The 19,646-nt window shown below is 36.9% G+C and overlaps 2 protein-coding genes across 6 annotated transcripts in view; one reads left to right on the plus strand and one right to left on the minus strand.

The window, feature by feature from the left end:
* The window catches only part of DTX3L (deltex E3 ubiquitin ligase 3L), a 171,987-nt gene that overhangs the window by 42,135 nt on the left and 110,206 nt on the right, over positions 1–19,646 (minus strand). The window lies entirely within an intron of this gene.
* Positions 1–19,646, plus strand: part of HSPBAP1 (HSPB1 associated protein 1) — an 89,046-nt gene that overhangs the window by 7,787 nt on the left and 61,613 nt on the right. For 4 of the 5 annotated variants that reach the window (XR_004476125.2, XM_033403364.2, XM_004278568.4 and 1 more), the window contains exons 2-3: positions 4,555–4,740; positions 12,129–12,310. Coding sequence is in view for 4 of the 5 variants with exons in the window: in XM_033403364.2 (XP_033259255.1) it covers positions 4,555–4,740; positions 12,129–12,310 (368 nt within the window). In the remaining variant the exon portion in view is untranslated. The remainder of the gene's footprint in view (positions 1–4,554; positions 4,741–12,128; positions 12,311–19,646) is intronic. The other variant, XM_033403368.2, reaches the window with a different exon arrangement.

Here is a 19,646-nt window from a genome sequence, read left to right on the forward strand (position 1 = left end):
ATTTCAGGATCTTTGTCTTTGTTGTATTCTATCAATATTAGGAGCGTATTCTGGAAACTTGATATTTCTTGTCTTAAATTCTAAATCTCAGATACAAATCCAAGCCAGATGTTAATTGACTGAAGCCAGATTGCTAGCAAATTCAGAGAAATTAGGTTTCAAATTATCTTGTCCTTTGCACTAATTAAAGAAAAAATTAACTGAGAAAAAAGTAAATTGCTTTTTGATGGTGTTTCACCATCTCCAAAGAATTGTTACCAAAGCTGTAATCAATCATCTGAATAACATGCTACATTTAGAGGGAGAAGAGACTATTGTGCGACACCTAGATCACTAATCATTTTTTCCAGCAGTTTCTGTTAGAAATTGCTACTTGCTGCAAGTTTAGACCTAAATACATTTATTCTTTAAAGGCTTTTGAGGTTGCTTCAGAATTTTTATAGCTCTTTGCAAATATCCCTGGCATGGAATGATTGGGTGCATCCCTAGGCTATTTAATTAATACAGTATAGACTGTATTCTTCTTTAAAGAAAATTGTAACACTTCAATTTGTTAATAGCCCAGTTCATTGTTGATTAAACGATCAGAACCCAGATTACTTTTATCTCACAACCAGCTGATTGTTTTATTTCACTGATAGACCTGAAATTCTTCAAATATGCTAATTTCCTATTATGGTGAGCATCGTACTGATCTACTCTGCATATGCTTTATAGCACTTTTCATTCATTTAGCAAATGTTTGAGCATTTAATATATTCCAATCACTGGGCCTGGTACTTTCTCAGCAAACTTTAGTTTTTAGAGTCTCCTATTAAATAACTTTTGGGATGTTTGGCATTTTTTGATCAGATCATTAAATACTTTTTTAGAAAATTTAATGTTATGTTAGAGGAAAAAATATTTATTTACTTCTTTGAAGCTCCTCTGTCAAAACACTACTCGTGTTACTAATGCCCGCGTACTTAGGTGTACAGATATGAGAACTGTTTTGAAAACATTCAAAGCCGTGTGATCTATTGGCTCTGATTTAAGATAAGCAGCATAAATAAATCGTCACCCCCAAAGGACTGGTGCTTCTGTTTTTCTCTGCCTTTTAAAGTTCTAGAAGCAAAATGTTCAAAGCTTGAACATTTTACAAACGTAGAACTGAAAGAATGTTACAGTGAGTCACACCAGCCATGATTCATCCAGCCTAAGCCACAGAGCACTCTCTAGGGAGAATATGGTTGTCCTTGAAAACCATAGCCTCAGAAGGCAAGGTGCTATACCAGTTATGAACTAATAACAGAGTCCTGACTATGAGTTAATGTGTTTATATGAAAGCGTTCAGGGGATACAATTTTGCTGGCTTTGGTTCCGGGGCACAAAGATGGACACCTTTGCATTCTTTCAGCCGGTGTTTGCAATTTCCTGGGCCTTTCTTTTATCTGTTGAGATGGTTAAACATGATGTCTGTTTTCCAGGCAGGATATAGGAGAGGAGGATAAAGGGGAAAGGCTGACTCAGCAACTTCCAGATATATATCTGGCCACTCCTATCTGCAAAGGAATCTGGGAAATGTAATTTTTCAGCCGCTCCCATTGCCCAAAGTTCTGTTAGTGAGGAAGAAGAAAGCAGTAGTGGGTAAGGTAGGCAACTAGCAATCTCTACTGTAGATATTAACTACTCCCCCCACCACACATACAAACATGTGCACAAACCAGAACATTCCTCTCTCCCCAACAGCACATGTGGATTTATTATCTATGGATCCATCTAAAGCTTCCCTGCACCAGCTTATCTTTTCGGGTTATACTGTCTCTCTGTTTTTAGTGCTAGTGTAAGTCCTACAGTTTTAATTCTCTGGAAGCAGGATTATGCAGTAGGAGGAGCATTGGACTTGGAATCAGGGAACCTGACCTATAGTCCTATCATCACTGGTGTTTTGACCTTTGACATCTGAACTTCCATTTCTTCATTTGGATAATGGAAATAAAATACCTTCTGTACCTGTGTTTTACAGGCTTCTTAGAGGATCCAATGAGCACTTTTATTTTAATGTATATAAAAGTGTGTGGCAAATAGTAGAGCCTTATACAAGTAAATATATGGTATTGTTATGATGATGATGATCAAAACCAAACTCTCATCTTCCTAACAGAAGGAGATGTCACTCCTAACCTTTCTCTCGTGGCAAGTCACAAAGTCTGGAAACCTCAGTCTTCCTTACAGCTGCATCTGCCTCCTACCCCACATCTCTTCAGTCGTAATAGTCTTTGACGTTGTTCTCCTAGTATTTCTCCATCTCTACCATCTCTGCCTTCCTCACTGCCACCCTTTGTTGTTCAGGGCCTTATTACCACTCCTCTCACTTAGCTGTTGCAATAACTCTCTGAGTCAGTTCCAGTCCCTACAGCTCCACACATTGCTACAGAGCCCTCATTTTTATTGTTAATGAATTGAATGTACCAGGGGACTGTACTATGGGAGAAATATTTAGTAAATTATTTTTCTACTTTTGAGACATTTGGTTGTTTGTATTTTCGGGTTTTTTATTATAGTAATAGATATTTTATGCATATGTGTGTACATATATATACTATAAATGAATATGTATGTGGCTTATGATTATTTTGTTAAAAGCAAATTCCTCTAACATGAGTTATTAGGTTAATGGGTGGTTCTTTGAGACTTTTGCTTCATTTTCCCAGTTGTTTCCCAAAGGGTAGTACTAATTTATATGTCACAAGCAACAGGTATTATCATGAATGAATTGTAGCTTTTCATGGTCTAGCAAAACTTTAAAAATATATAATAAAAAATGTGGCTTGTCCATTTTCATACACAGGGAATCCAGGCACTCCAAGTCCAGGAAGACTTGGTACATTGCAATCTAGGTACCCCTGTGCTTACATTTATAGGCTGGCATGGGTTAAGACCTTTTTTAAACAATTCCTGGTTACAGCCTGTTTTCCTTAACAGGGCTCTTCAGTAGGTAAAGGTCACTTAAAGATAAACTTGGGCCTTCTTTTACATAGAGACCTAAGAGTGCCTTCTGTCTTCCCTACTCCACGTAGCCCCACCTCTGGCACCTGCCCATCCCCTGAAGCAGCCACACTGATGTCCTCACATGAGAGCCCTGACTACCCAGAAGGGGCCACAGTGTTCTTAGATGTCAGCTCCTGAGGGCTTAGAGCCTGCTCGCTTTAACCACTGGTTTGGGAGAGGTTTCTGGGTTTTGTCCTTGTCTGAGAAAGGAGGGCCAAACTGACCTAAATTTTCATTTTCTTTAAAAACAAGCCTCACATTCAGACAACTACAAATTACTCAGGTTCCTCGATGAGTCCTTCTCCATCCCTCCTCCTTTTGTCAGAAAGTTTAGAAGAAGGTTGGTTGAAGGGGGAATTTGGATTATTCATGAGCTTTTCGTAATTTTTTGAGTAAGTGTAATTACAGATTAGGTAACTGAAATAGAGGGGTTAGCTGATTGTACTAGAGAATCATAAATTCATGTTTTGGGGATCAGAGTATGAAGCATTTTTCAACTTTCCCCCAAACTTTCATCTTGAGATGTCTTTAAAGAGAAACTTATTGTTCTTTAATTTTTTTTTAATATATATATTTTTATAAATTTATTTATTTATTTTTGGCTGCGTTGGGTCTTCGTTGCTGCGCGCAGGCTCTCTCTAGTTGCACCTAGAGGGGGTTACTCATCGTTCTGGTGCACGGGCTTCTCACCACGGTGGCTTCTCTTGTTTCAGAGCTCGGGCTCTAGGCGCGCAGGCTCAGTAGTTGTGGCGCACTACTGTGGGCTTAGTTGCTCCGTGGCATGTGGAATCTTCCCAGGCCAGGGCCCGAACCTGTACCCTCTGCATTGGCAGGCGGATTCTTAACCACTGCGCCACCAGGGAAGTCCCCACTTGTTCTTTTATTTAACAAATATTAATCTTTACCCTCCTATCCCGGATTAACATTCTATGATTGAAATTTATTGAAGTCCTCAGTAAGTCACAGTGTTAGTTTGTGCATATTCCCTTGTACAGTTTATAGATGCAGTCAGAATCAAGGATTAACACTGATATCCACCCTAGCACATATTTTATCTTTTTAAATCTTGCAATAAAATAATCCCCTCTCCCGCTCCCCATCCACTGCTGTGTGAATGCGGTAGTCTTTTTGGCATGAACATGTGCTATATCAAGTAGAATTGTTGCTGAGTCCAGCAACACTAGTTGTTCAAGAGTAGGTTCCATCAGCATTTCTTACATAATTCTCTATTTAGGAAATAATATTGTCAAAAAATTGCATCTTTTAAATGTACATAAATACTTGGAAAGCCTTTTTAAAAAAACATTTTTGACATTGAAGATTGTAAATATTTTCCAACATTTACAATTTAATATTTGAGAAAAATCGTTGAAGAATTATGGCTGTTTGAGGCCAAATATTTATGTAAACAGTAATAAATGAAGTGCAATTACACAGAAGGATTTGCCATAATAGAAATGATATTAGCTATTTATTCTTCATATTATATGAAATAACTTTTTAGTTATTTATTTCTCTCCCTAGGTAAACATGTCAAACCTTTTACACCAGAGAAAGCGAAAGAAATTATAATGTCTTTACAACAACCTGCAATCTTCTGTAACATGGTTTTTGATTGGCCAGCCCAACACTGGACTGCAAAACATCTTTCTGAGGTCCTTCAGGGCAAGCAGATACGATTCAGGATGGGAACGAAACGCACAGATACAGGTAGGACTACAAGGAATCATCATCATAATGTCTCTTCAGTAGCATTCCCACATTCTCAACCGTGGTTTCTTTATCTCTAGAGAATCCTTTATTTGAATCCTCTTTTGGACCATTTTCAGATAGGAAAACTTCATTAGAAATTTTAAAAGGACAATTTAAGATAATTTTTTTAGACTAAACAACCTATAATTTATAACCCCACATAAAATGTATTTGTTCATGTATCATGGTTCATTGATCATAGTAGACACTTAATAAATATTTGTTAATGTGCTGTTATTTATGTGATTGAAAGAGACCAATACTAATCTAACAATCCCTTCTACTTTTGACTCATGTACAATGTTTCCTTTTATCTGTCTCCTCACTCACTATTTATAGTGCTCAGTCTGGGTGTAATTTTACGTCTCTGCTTTATCAGCTGCCTGACCTCTATTGCATTACATAAATGTGAAACATATGTGAAGCTGTTTTTTTCATCCTCTTAAGCAGTCTGATTTTGCCAGCTCCCTCTTCATCCCTGAAGACTTGTAACAGCTTGATTTTTTGCCTTAAGCCAGATAAAGCAATTACTGTTAATCTAAAGACAGTTAGTTTATAGGAAAGAAACATTACATTAGAAACTGTTTCTAATCTAAAGAAGTCCATGACGACTGTCTGGCTTCAGAATATGTGTTTAACTTCTATTTAAATATGGGTAAATTTGATAGTCTAGAAATTCATAGTGTCTTAAGCATTGCTGTGAAGTGGCTCTAAGAATATGTTAATAACTCAGAAGGAAGTAGAAAATTACCCAGTTTCTCTTCCAGCTCCTCCAGGCTTTGTTTTCTCATGTTGATCTTCTAGTATATCTCATATAATTATTGGGTTTTTGGTGTCTGGAACCCCTTTGTACTCCAATGACAGGTAGAGCAGGATTAATAGACCTGAAACTCTTTGGCATCTCATTCTAGTCACAGACCAAAATGTTTATTGTATTTTTAAATTAAATGCTAGACCAGCAGCAGCTATGTAAAAATCAGCTTGTGCTCTTTTCTTCTTGATTTTAGTCAGATAAATTTTCCACTCATTGAAGTGTTTGTTAAACAATAATTTGAAGAAAAATAGAAATTGTAATTTTTTTCACCTCCTGGTTAGACTCCAAATACAATACTATTACTAAGAGCTATTGAGAACTATTGTGTCAGGCACTGTTCTGAGGGCTTTATACACATTAACTCTCTTAATCTTCTTCAAACCCACTTGGAGTGGTACTATTATTATCCTGTTTTATAGTGGAGATACAGTAATTTGACATTTTAAAGTTAGTACTGCAGCATAGAAGAAAAAGGGAAGTAGAAAGTCTCTGCAATTGAGAGAAGCTGCTCTGAGTTTTTACTAAAGATAATTTGTTCTTTTTTAAAATTCAGACGATATTCACATAAAATTCACCATTTGAAAGTATACAATTCAGTGGTTTTAGCATCTTCACAATGTTGTGCAACCACAACCACTATCTAATTACAGAACATTTTCGTCACACTGAAAAATCTGGTTCCCATTAGCAGTCACTCCCCATTCACCGCCTTCTCCAGCCCCTGGCAATCACTAATCTACTTTCAGTTTTTATAGATTGCCTATTCTGGATATATATAAATGGAATCATACAGTTGTGGCCTTTTGTGTCTAGCTTTTGTCACGAATCATGTTTTCAAGATCTACCCATGTTTTAGCATGTATCTATATTTTCTTTTTATTGCTGAATAATATTCCATCATATGGATAAACAAAATGTTTATCCATTCATCAGTTGATGGACGTTTGGGTTATTTCCACATTTTGGCTATTATGAATAATGCTACTGTGAACATTTAGGTACACGTTTTTGTGTGGACATATGGTTTCACTTCTCTTGGGTTAAACCTAGAAGTGTAATTGCCGAGTCATGCAGCAACTATGTTTAACCTTTTGAGGAACTGCCAAACTGTTGCCCAAAACAGCTGAACCATTTCACATTCCCACCCCAACGTGTGAGGGATCCAGTTTCTCTACATCTTTGCCGATACTTATTCCATTTTTTATTCTAGCCATCCTAGTGAGTGTGAAGTATTATCTCATTATAGTTTTGATGCATTTCCCGAATGACTAATGTTGTCAAGCATCTTTTTATGGGCTTATTGACCATTTGTATATCTAATTTGGAGAAATGTCTATTCAAATCCTTTGCTTGTTTTCTAATTGAGATTTTTTTGTTTTTATGTGTGTTTTTTTGCCTTTTTGTTGTTGAGTGGTAAAAGAGATCTTCATATATTCTGGATACTAACTCTGATCAGATATATGATGAGCAAATATTTTCTCCCATTATGTGGGTTGTCTTAATAATTTGTTCTTTTTAAAGTTATTTCTTTGAGTATAAATACAGTACTTCCACAAGCAGTGTAGGGTAGTGATGTAAGAGAGCTGACTCAAGTCAGCTTGCGTGGGTTCAAAGTTTGGCTTACTCTGTGACTTTGAGCAAGTCACTTAACTTTTCTGTATCTTAGAAATGTTTTCAAGATTAGATGGGCTCATATTCATTAAACATTTAGAACAGTGCCTAGCACATAGTAAATGCTCAAAAAATATGATTTAAAAATAGAAATAATTTCAAAAATTAAAATATACCTTCTCATTTTAGAGAACACTGGAAAAATGGGAAGACCCAAAGAAATTTAAAAACACTTAGTCCTATTACCAAGAGGCAATCACTAATTACATTTTGATATATGTTCATGCAGGCCTTTCTGTATTTTAAAAATAAAATTGTGTTAATTTGAACAGCCTGCGTTTTCCCTTTTTTTTACTTAACATATTCTGAGCAGCTTCTCTTGACATTAAATATGACTTTTAAATGGCTACCTAATATTCCATCGTATGGTAGTACCATAATTTATTTTTAAAATTCTCCTATTTTGCTTAGATTGCTTAGCAGTTTTAAATTTATAAATAAGACTGTACTGAACATGTTTGAAAATAAATCTTGTGCAAGTTTCTGATTGTTTCCCTAGGATAGAGTCCTAGGAGAATGACTGGGTCAAAGGGTGTGAACATTATCACCAGGAGCAGTACTATCCAAGAAGCTTCTTATGCCAGAAAGCTCTGAGTCATTCAGATAGCCTCTCTAAGTGGTGTCTGGTGACTTGGTGACTTACACCTGAAGTATCCAGCATCCACCTGCTTCTCTGTCCGAGGCCATCCTCCAGTTGGGGTTACCCTGCTCTCTCACCTCCGTGGTTGGAGTAGCCTCGTCCCTAGTCCCTGTGTACTCCCTGCCCTCCCGCCTCAGCCATTCTTCATACTGAAACCAGAGACAGTTTGTTTTGTTTTGTTTTGTTTTGTTTTTGCTGTACGCGGGCCTCTCACTGTTGTGGCCTCTCCCGCTGCGGAGCGCAGGCTCAGCGGCCATGGCTCACAGGCCCAGCCGCTCCGCGGCATGTGGGAATCTTCCCGGACCAGGGCACGAACCCGTGTCCCCTGCATCGGCAGGCGGACTCTCAACCACTGCGCCACCAGGGAAGCCCTCCCTTACCTCTTTAGAACAGTTCCTCAGAGCATCTGAGAGGCCATCTCCCAGATTATAGTCCTCGGTAAGATACCCGAATAAAACATAACCTGCAACTTTTAGGTCATGTGTTTTTCTTTTTTTCTTTCAGTCAACAGGATTTTAAATGAAAATTCACGAAGTGCTATAAATTATGTAATTTGAAAAGAATCTGCCTTGTGACAATACTGTATCTTACTACACAAGAATGTGTAATCTTCACTTACCTAGTTTGTTTTTACCTCAGTAAAAAGATTTGGGGGAAAAAAAAGATTTGGAGTTTTCATATAAGTCTACAAGTTTCTTAAAATATTATAAAATTTTTGTAGCTGTCAGGAAATATTTTTGCCTCTTTTGTTTTTCAAACTGTGATTGATATACAAATTAAAGCCATTTATTTTTTGCATGTTTATTTTTTATCCAGCCAGTTAATAGTGTACCTAGTGTTTTAGTTTATTCTTGTGGGCTTTTTAGTAAGTCAGGCATATGATCTTACAAGCAATGATAACTGTGTTTCCTTTCTGTTGAGCATGTTTATTTCTGTTTTAGGTCTTGGTTAGAATTTTTCTAGAATGCTTGAAATAATAGTATTAATAACTAGCATATTTGACTGTAATGTGTTTCTTAGTTTATTTTAGGAAGCAGATAATGACGTCACAGTAGCTCTTCGAAACATTTTGGATCAGATTCATTTGCCAACATATATTCTCAGTGACAACACTATACCTCAGCTGGCAGTGATCTGGCAAGCAGATGTAGAAATAATCCTAAACATTTGTTGATAGGGAGTGGAGTAACAAGCAAAAGTCATAGTCGGTACCCACATTCCAAGTGTTTCTTGATTGTGAAGTGATGAAGTCTAACAAAATGGAGAAATGTTTGTTTCACTGCTGTGCAAGAAAATATTTTAGGACTCCCTTTTATGAGAGTCAAAAGCAAACTCAATTTATACACTATTTCCAAATCCTAAACTCAGTTGAGCTTCCTCTTATCTAACATTTTGACAGTAAGTAGGATGAAAGTTGCAGCTGCCTAGGCTACTTTAATGTTAAACAAAAGAACAATAATAATCAAGTTAGAAAGGAGTAATTCCATTGCATAGAATAAACTAAGAAAAACAACTGTACTACACAGAAAGAAATTGTCATGATAACAGAATGAAAACAGTGCCTTTGGTGCCATTATTACCAGGAACGGGTGAAAAGATTCTATTTTGAAATCACTATGTAAATGAAAAAGTCTGTCATTTTCATTCATTCCATTCATTGTAATTTTCCCCTGACAGTAACAGTTCTCACGTGTAGTTTTTTGCATTTTTAGATTTTCATTCTTTTAAGTACAGAACTTGCTGTGATAGAAAATGAAGTCTTCTGATGAGGGTGCAGTACAGATGTGCCTGTGAAAACTGGTCATAACTGAAAAGTCCTCAGTCTACCCTAGGGGCAGGTGGCTCAAGCAATGGCTTGGATCAGTTGGATTGAATTCTGTGAAGTGAAAACTTACAGGACAGTAGAATGTGTTCAGGCTCACATTGGAGCTTACTGAAATGATTTAGAAATGATTCCATCACCAGGCAGCTTTCTTGCTACATGGGTTTTTGTTTGTTAAAAAACCGTGTATTCCAATGCTGTTATGGTAAATTCTTGATGATGATGTTGATAATATTAAGAGCTTTTATATATTGATGGGTCAGTGTGTGCCAGCCACTATTCTAAATGCTTCTCAAAAATTATCGTTTAAATAGTTCTTAAATCTGCAGGGTTTTATCTTTTAGATAAATGTAGCCTAGTAACGTTTTCCTGCTTCTTAAAGTCAGGTGACAAGTTGATGAAGTAAATGAAGTAAGGGTGACACACACCCTCCCCTCCATTATTTCTCTGCCATTATAAGGTTTTAGGATAAAGAGAGGAGGGAGAAACGTGATTGGGATAATCCTAAACAGTTTGAGCAGAAATGGATGGAAAAGATGTTTGAATATCCTTTTCTTCCTACTACCAATTCAGCTAACTTTTAAAATGCCCCAAGTAAATATATGAATGAATAATAAAAAGTACTAATAATAGTGTCTAACTTTTACTGAGCATCTGCTATGTGTCTAGCATTGTGCTGACTGATTTACATGTGTTAGATCTACATCTCCTCTTGAAAGGATTTCATGTTTTCCAAAATAGATCATAATCAGGTTTCTTGAATATTAACATCCCAATGTACATTTAAAGTATTCAGCTAATTGCAAAAAAAAATCTCATTTCATCACTATTTAGGAGAATAATTCTTATATAACTGAGTTCTACCCATAATAACAAACCACTATGGACAGACAGTAGACTTTTCTTCAAGCTTTCCTGATCAGCCCTCATCTCCGGTGGTCTTTGCCTTTTCCTAGGTGTCTATGGCACAAAATTTGGGATCTAGTTATATGATGCCTCAAATTCCCTATTATTCTGGTTGAAGTTTTCTTTTTATCTAAATATAGTCTAAACTCAAGAGTATTATCTATTTCTTTTATGTTCCTGCAAGCCTGAACCCAATGCTAGTTACAAATTAGGTACTTAATAAATGATTCTGAAATAAATGGGCTAATGAATAATTGAACAGACTTTAAATAGCTGTTGTCTACTTAATGATTGAGGAGCTCTGTATGATAAATGTGCAGTATAAAGTTGAAAATTTTCAAAAGACAGTTTTTTGTTGTTGCCTTTTTTTTATTTGAAGAAGTAGTTCTCAAACATTTTGGTCTCAGGATTCCTTTAGACTTAAAAACGATTGAGTACCCCAGTGAGTGAGCTTTTTTGTCAATGTGGGTTATATCTAGTGATACTTAGCATTATTAGAAATTAAAACCAAGATGTGTCTACTTAAAGAAAAATGCTCAGTGTAAGAGCTGTGAGTTTAAGTTTTATTCAGGGTCTTAAAGGACTACGGCACAGGAGATAGCCTCTCAGGAGCTCTGAGAAAACTTCTCCGAAGGGTAGGGAAGAAGCCTGTATGCATATGATTTTTGGCTAGGGAACGTGTGCAGTCAAGCAGACATCTTGGTAAAAGATTACTGCTAGTCACAAATAACAAATATCTACAGCTAATGATTTTAGTGCTTTTCTTTAGGAAGATGCAAGAATCTGGGGTCATTGAAGTTCTTCCCGAGATATACATCTCACTAAGAGGCTTGCTTGTCCAAAGCACAGAGCACGCTGTTATGGTCTTAATTTCCTCTATCTGAAGCACAGAGTGCTTCATCCTGTTATGTCTTAATTTCCTCTGAGAGTGCACTGGTTGGTCAGTGACTGCAGTGGGTTATGACTTAATCCTTGTAGAACTGTTTGGTGAGCAACGCTCTTTGTTCCTCTTTATTTACGGACATTTAAAACTATAAGAACATAAGCACATAGTCCACTAGCTGTCGGAGCAGTGACGTCAACACAATTTGTGTAGCCCATGGAAAACACCGTACTTTTGTGAGAGAATAAGTGTGAAAAGGGCAAATACTGTCGTAGTATTATTATGAAAATAGTTTAGACCTCACAGACCCCTGAAAAGGTCTTGGAGAAGTGATAAACTAAAGTATTCCACTGGATTGCTGCATCAGACTATAGAAAGGGTAGTCTTTAATCTTAAGCTTAAAATTGTGTTTGTTACTTTTAAATTTAATCAAGAGTATTGTTAAGTGTTGTAAATGGTTCTAATTATTTAGCAAGTACATAATTAATTTCTAATTAATGTTAAATAATAGTTAATACTTCCTGGTTGAAATTATCCTCATTTAAGAAAACAACAATATTTGGAAACTGTGTTCAATGTACATTTAAAGTTGGGTTCTCTTTCATTGCAGCTCCTCAGTTTGAAACCACGTGTAGTTACGTAGAAGCTACACTTGAAGAGTTTCTGACCTGGAACTGTGACCGATCTAGTATTTCTGGACCATTTAGAGACTATGATCATTCCAAATTCTGGGCTTATGCTGACTATAAATATTTTGTCAGTTTATTTGAAGACAAGACAGATATTTTCCAGGTAAGTCAGTACATTTCTTTTAATCATAGTATAACTTGTTCTTGAGAAAAGATCACAAATTAGAATCTCCTTGGTACTTTTTTCCTCACTGTCTTTTTCTCTGAAAAGTAGTCACCGTGAGTCTTGACTATCCTATTTACTATTTACCTATTTAGCCCAGAGATTTGCTCAAAGGAAGTATAATGTTTGGCCTACAAAGATGAGCAGCCTTCTTCTTATTTTCCTAGTCACCAGACTTCCTGAACACTCTCTCCTTTGCCTTTAAACAGCACCTGAGCTGATTTGGAGTATATCAGAAACATAGACTGTGTGTCCAACTTCCTTTCCTCCTGACCTACATCTAAGTCCTTGTTCTGTCAGTGAGGCAGATGGAGGTACAAAGCTGATTACATGAAGCATTCAAGCATTCCTAGAATCCTAGAAGCCTTCCGGGCTGCTGCTGCCATCTCTCTCTGCTCTGGGGTGTTTAGTACAGGTTTATGGCCTGAAGCAGAGAGTGCTGGGCTCCCAGTGTTTGACTGTAGAAGTCCTGCAGAAGGATGGGGGTGCTTGCAGAAGTAAGAACGTGGATGTTCTTTGCCACGCGTTGACATAACTGACGGCAGTTTGCAGACTACCATATCCTCTTTTCAAAGTGTTTTCTACTTCAAACTGCCAGTTCAGTTTGTGGGGTGATTTTGCAAACTCCCTGCTCTGGTTTCTGTGTGTCTTAGGCATCGGCCAGCAATGGGAGTAGTCCCAGAAAGCTGTTTGAATGACTCTGCCTTGCCCGGCGTCAGGTCAAGGTTCTAGAGTCCTTCATCCTGCCCCTACAGGATATATTTTGCCATCACAGGAGGCTGTTCACCCACCTGCTCTTCTCCTGCCGGTCACCACCACTCTCCCTCTGGACTTTCCTCTCATACAGGCTGATTGTCCTTGGACTCTTGAGTCATTTTCCATTCAGCTTATATTTTTTCTCTTTCACTTTGAGTGAAGGTTTGGATGCTGGTGCTTTCATAGTTATAATATTATCATACAGCTATCAATACTTTGTATCTTTCCTTTATTAAATTTTTTAATGTTTTACTTAAATTTTGGTTTTTGTAAAAAAAAAAAAAAGGAAAAACACATCACTTGCCCTATAATTGTTAGTTGAGGATACTTTTTTTTTCTCACAACAGTAAAAGAAATGCATTGGTTTTGAAAACATTCAGTAGATGTTTTCTGAATCCAAAGTCTATACCAAATCTATTATTTACTCATTTTCAAATGATAACTTTGAGGTAATTTTTTTAATAACCTTAATTGTGATTACTCTATGGATCTTTAATCCTAGACCTTTTAGATATCATAGTTAACTTTTAGAGTATCTTACTAATATTTCTCATACCCTAACCAACCCTGTATATTAGACTAGTAGTTTATTACTCCATATTTCAGGTAAAACACTGTAATAGTAATATTTATCAAGTACTCATACTTGGTGCTTTTCTAAGTGCTTTACCTTTATAATCCCCACAGTAACCCTATGATTTAATAATTATCCCTATTTTAAGAAAAATGAGGGCTTCCCTGGTGGCACAGTGGTTAAGAATCCGCCTGCCAATGCATGGGACGCGGGTTTGAGCCCTGGTCTGGGAAGATCCCACATGCCACGGAGCAACTAAGCCCGTGCGCCACAACTACTGAGCCTGTGCTCTAGTGCCCTCGAGCCACAACGAGCCACAACTACTGAAGACCGTGTGCCTAGAGCCCGTGCTCCGCAACAAGCGAAGCCACCGCAATGAGAAGCCCATGCACTGCAACAAAGAGTAACCCCTGCTCGCAGCAACTAGAGAAAGCCTGCGGGCAGCAAAAAGACCCAACGCAGCCATAAATAAACAAACAAACAAATAAATTTATAAAAAAAAAAGAAAAGTGAGGCACCAAGAGATTAAGTTAAACCTTTTCTGAAATTATACAACTAAGAAAAGAATAAACTAAGCAGTCTGCCTCCACAAGCTTTAACTACTGCACTATATGCCTGCAGGGGGTCTGGATACGTTCAGTCCTGTGAGGACTACCCAGCTGGGATGAAGGACTTCTGTCTGTGCTGGATCTAGGCTCACTCTGCCTTGGGTGAATCTCTAATCTGACCCCATCAGTTGTTCTGTTTCAGCCCAGGCATGGTAGCACTGTGCAGAAACGTGTCCTATTTATTAAATGTGGGTATAAAAGGCAGCCTTTTGGTAATGTGCTGGAATTCTAATTGAGCCCTTATAAAATATGATATTTTTAGTTAATGAGTTTTCTTCAGCTCACATTACGGTGATTAATTCTCTAGATTAGAACAGGCAAATCTGCTATGAACAACCAAGTCCATTAAGATTATATCATTTTTTTATCTCAAGGTTTTCTGAGCATGAAGTGATCTTACATCAAAGGTGCCTAAGTTGTTTTACTTTTACCACTATAATTCATTCAGTCACTAAATCTTACTACTTATTGTTTCAAGCCTTCTTCCGTCTGTCATAAAACGGTGGGTAGTTAAACATTAAAACTGATATTTTTTAATGTTTATTTAGAATAAACTCATTGTATGTGAATTTAAGTGACATTTTTATGAAAGTAATTATATTCCAAATTTCTTTTTAATGTTATGAGAGTAGTGGCATTGTTTTACATTGTTGGCTCTTTAGTGTCTGGCTTAATAGAAGACAGCTTGTTTCTTCTGTCTGCTTCATTCAGTCTTGCGATTTTTGGTTTGTTTTAAGTATATGAAGAATATCTTGCTTTACACACATGTGCAGCTGAAAAAGAGAGGAGCATTTTGGCAACCTTTTTAGATAATTGTGGATTTTTTTGATACTCCACCAAATTTGGGTTGTTTCTACCACTAATGAGTAGTCTCTTAAACGTTCGTTTGTTGCAATCAAGAATCGGAACCCATGGGCTTCCCTGGTGGCGCAGTGGTTGAGAGTCCGCCTGCCGATGCAGGGGACATGGGTTCGTGCCCTGGTCTGGGAAGATCCCACATGCAGCGGAGCGGCTGGGCCCCATGGCCACTGAGCCTGCGTGTCCGGAGCCTGTGCTCCGCAACGGGAGAGGCCATAGCAGTGAGAGGCCCGCGTACCCCGCCAAAAAAAAGAAAAAAAAAAAAAAGAATCTGAATCCATGATCAATGAACCCTTCCTAGTCTTTCAGTAAAATCCATTGGTCTATCTTGCATGGAATGGATCTTTTGTAATACTTTTCATTGGCCATTTGGAAAATACTGGTTTACTAAGCTATATAGATCTTCGAAATGTTGATGCATCTTTGTATACTTTATTATAAAAAAAGTGACATTTGTTAATAGCATCACCATTCTCATCAGAAAAGTCTTCTAAGTTTTAGGAAGCTTTCTAGCTGATGAGTTTCAAGATACAAGTTTCCAAGATAATTTTTATTCTATTCAAAATATTTTCTTGTGATTTCCCTTGCGATTTTTCCATTGACTTATGGTTTACTTAGAAGTATAATGTTTAGTTTGCACATATTTGGGGATTTTCGAGCTGTCTTTCTGTTATTGATTTCTAATTCTATTGTGTTCAGAGAACATACTTTGTATGTTTTCAGTTCTTTTAAATTTATTGTTTTATAGCCCAGAATATAGTCAATCTTGATAGCTTGTGCACTTGAAAATAATGTGTATTCTGCTGTTTTTGTCTTTTATAAATGTCAATTAAGTTGATTGTTCATGTCCCCTGTATCCCTACTGATTTTACGTACACTTGTTTTACCCATTATGTAGAGACAGGTATTAAAATTTCTCAACTATAATTGCATATTTATTTCTTTTTCAGTTTAGGTTAGTCAGTTTTTGTTTTGCAGCTAGTAACAGTTTAGGGTCATACACATTTAGGATTATTATGTCCTCTTAATGGATTGATATTTTATCAAGATGTGATGATCCTCTCTTTCCTGAGTTCTTCCTTGTTCTGATGTCTACTTTGTCCAAAGTCTGCTTTGTTTAGTTTGCCTTTGGTTAGTGTTAGCATGAAGAAGGAGTACTTGCTATATGCTTCCATTTATATAAAATTGTAGAACTTGCAAACAAATGTATAGTGACAGAAAATAGATCAGTGGTTATGTAAGAATGAGGGGGTAGAGAGAGGTTACAAAAGGTTATGGGAAAACTTTTGGACATGATCAAAATGTCATCTTGATTGTAGTGATGGTTTCTCAGGTGTATACGTATGTAAAAAATTCATCAAATTGTACACTTTAAATATACACTGTTTATTGTACATCAGTTATGCCTCATAAGGCTGTTAAAAAAAAAAAAAAGAATGCAATGCTATTAGTACACTTTGGTTCCACAGCTTGACAACAGCAGTTTTATTCACCGTTGTTTTTGTGCCATCAGTGCAAATGTCAACACAGTGAAATAGGAAAATAACATCTTAGTAGTATTATGAAAATAGTTTCAGCCTCACAGATCCTCTGAAAGGGTCTCAGAGACCCCCCCCCCAAGGTCTGTGGACCACTTCGAGAACCTCTGGTCTACATCATCCTTTCTGAAATTACTCTCCTCTAGTTCTGACTCCTCCTCTAATTATTTCCAAAACAGTTTCTTATGAAAATATTTAAATATGTTAATTATATTCACAGACATTTCATGCCTTTAAATTGTGTAAGGATAATAGCATTTAAGACTCTCCCCAGTATGACTGACATGACCTGTCTCCTCTGCATGTGTCCCTGAGTAGTCTCCTTGCAGAGTGCTGGACCACCGTGTTCTCTCGTCTTCTGGCCTTTGCTCATGCTCTTCTCAATTTCTGCCTATTAAAATTCAACTTCTTAGGGCCCGGCTCAGATTGATCCGTGGCTATGAAGCCTTCTCAACCACTCGTACTTACATCCATCCATTCCTTGCCTTCATTCCTGTATGTTTTATTTGGATTGTTATTTAAATGGCGCGTGACATAGAATGCCTATGACTTGTTTCTCTAACAGCATTGTAAGCTCTTTGGGAACAGGGACTATGTTGTATAATTTTTTATTCCCCCAAACTGCTAACATAGTGCTGAATCCATAATGGGTATTTCAATGATTACATAAGTGTATTTTTTTTCCCTTAGTCTTACCATTTCTTGTTTTGCTATTTGGTCTTTAGGGGCCCTTCAGAGGGTGTTTTAACTTAAACCCCACCTTCACCCTTGTCCAGTTTTCTGTGGCTTCTAGTTAATCAATTGTAGCATTTTTCAATCTTGACAAGAAATTCTTGGCTCTCTTCAGCCTTTTAATGAGTTTTATAAGTTTTTACTTACAGCTTCTACTTAAATTCATTCAGTGATAAATATGTAATATTTATATATACTGATAAATACACTGGTAAATATAGTGGTATTATTGGAAAATATCCTGTAGCCTTAAAGTTGGCCAAAAATTATGATTTTGACACTTAACTGACTTTCATATATGACAAATGAAATTGGCCTCGTTTAGCTATAGATCATATCATTGACTGATCTAAGTAAAGCATCTATTTGGAACATTTTATTCTCTACTTCGTGAGGAAGGTAGGGAATTTGTGACAGTACCATAAAATTTCTTTATCTCTGACTCGTTAGGTAAGAATGACAGTTGTTACATTTTATAATCATCTATAAGTATCATCGTAATTGAAGCTATTAAGAATCAACATATAGCAAAAGGGATTTGCCCCAAGAACATTTCCCAGGTAGATTCCATTTTATGTTGTGATTCAGATTGACTGCTGAGAGTCAGGGGCCTTGTTAAGTCACCAGGACACAGAATCTCAAAATGCAGCACATGGAAGATTAGTTCTAGCCTGTCCTGGGCTTTATAACATAGTTATGAGAGTATGTTGAAATTGAGCCAGGTGGTTTAGTGATGTTTAAAGGGGTTTGATGGCCCATGATGCTTTCTGATGAGGCAAATTGGAATGTAAGAATTTGGGTATTTATCCAAGCCTATCTGTGGGTAGAGTTAACTACCTCTTTTCTGTTTGTTACCTGAGGTAATTTTTTCAAGGGGAAAAGGACCTTAAGTACTTGCTAATTTATAATGTTCATTTAAGGGGCTGTTTGAAGTATTTATCCTTTATAAGTTTTACATAGTAATTATAGTTAATTATACTGTTTTAAAGTTCCATTTTTGTTTGGGGTTTTTTTCTTTTTTTATTCAGATGTAAGTTCATTATAGTATTATGTATATTCAGTTTTCCTATGTGTGTGATCTAGGCATGGAGAATAAATAGAATGAGACAACTTTTAACGTGATAGATAGACTCCAATTAACCATGACCACAAGTCACCCAAACAACCCGGTAAAAGAACAAATAGTTTTGAATTGGGGTATTCTCAGAGCCTAGAGCTTATACTAGCTCACACCAAATCTAGGCTCTGAGAACACTCCAACTCAAAATATACCATTTTTTAGTGGTAAACAAATTAAGAATGAATTATTTTCTGGTAATGGTAGGCGTTAAAAAAAGCCACTATTCTGTATTATCAGTATCTTACCAGTTTTTCTTAAGTTCTTTGGTTAAAACAGTAAAATTGGGCTTCCCTGGTGGCGCAGTGGTTAAGAATCCACCTGCCAATGCAGGGGACATGGGTTTGAGCCCTGATCTGGGAAGATCCCACATGCCACGGAGCAACTAAGCCCGTGCGCCACACCTGCTGAGCCTGTGCTTTAGAGTCCGTGAGCCACAACTACTGAGCCCACGTGCCACAACTACTGAAACCCGCGTGCCTAGAACCCATGCTCTGAAACAAGAGAAGCCTCTGCAATGAGAAGCCCGTGCACCTCAAGGCAGAGCACCCCCACTCGCCCCAACTAGAGAAAGCCTGCGTATAGCAACGAAGATCCAATGCAGCCAAAAATAAATTTTTTAAAAAACCTGTAAAATTATGGAAGATTTGGTTGCTTGTACAGCATTTTTTAAATGGTGTTTGAGTCTGCAACAATTATTTAACTTGTTAATTGGAACAGGTTTAGGAGCGACTTAGTTTCAGCATAAAATTAGATCTAGTCACCTAGATCAGTAACTCAGCAATTTTTGAACATTCGTTGTGCTGTGTTAGGTACCAAGGATGCCAACTTGAATAAAAGACTTGGCTCCCATGGGAGTTTAAAGTTGAATGTGGAGCCAAGCCTTAAGACAGAAAAGTATAAAATGTGCTATTAGACTTTAGTACTTTTTCTGACACTATTTTATCATTTAAATGATTGCCATAGTTTTAGAATATTATATATAATCAAGAAGGTTGAAGCATATACATTTTCTTGAACTTTTAAAATTACAACCAGATTTTTAGATTCTCTTATTTAAAATGTTGGAGACAATTTTATTAAGCAATTTTTA

Source organism: Orcinus orca, chromosome 5 (genome assembly GCF_937001465.1).
Source record: "Orcinus orca chromosome 5, mOrcOrc1.1, whole genome shotgun sequence".
Classification (NCBI taxonomy): Eukaryota; Metazoa; Chordata; class Mammalia; order Artiodactyla; family Delphinidae; genus Orcinus; species Orcinus orca.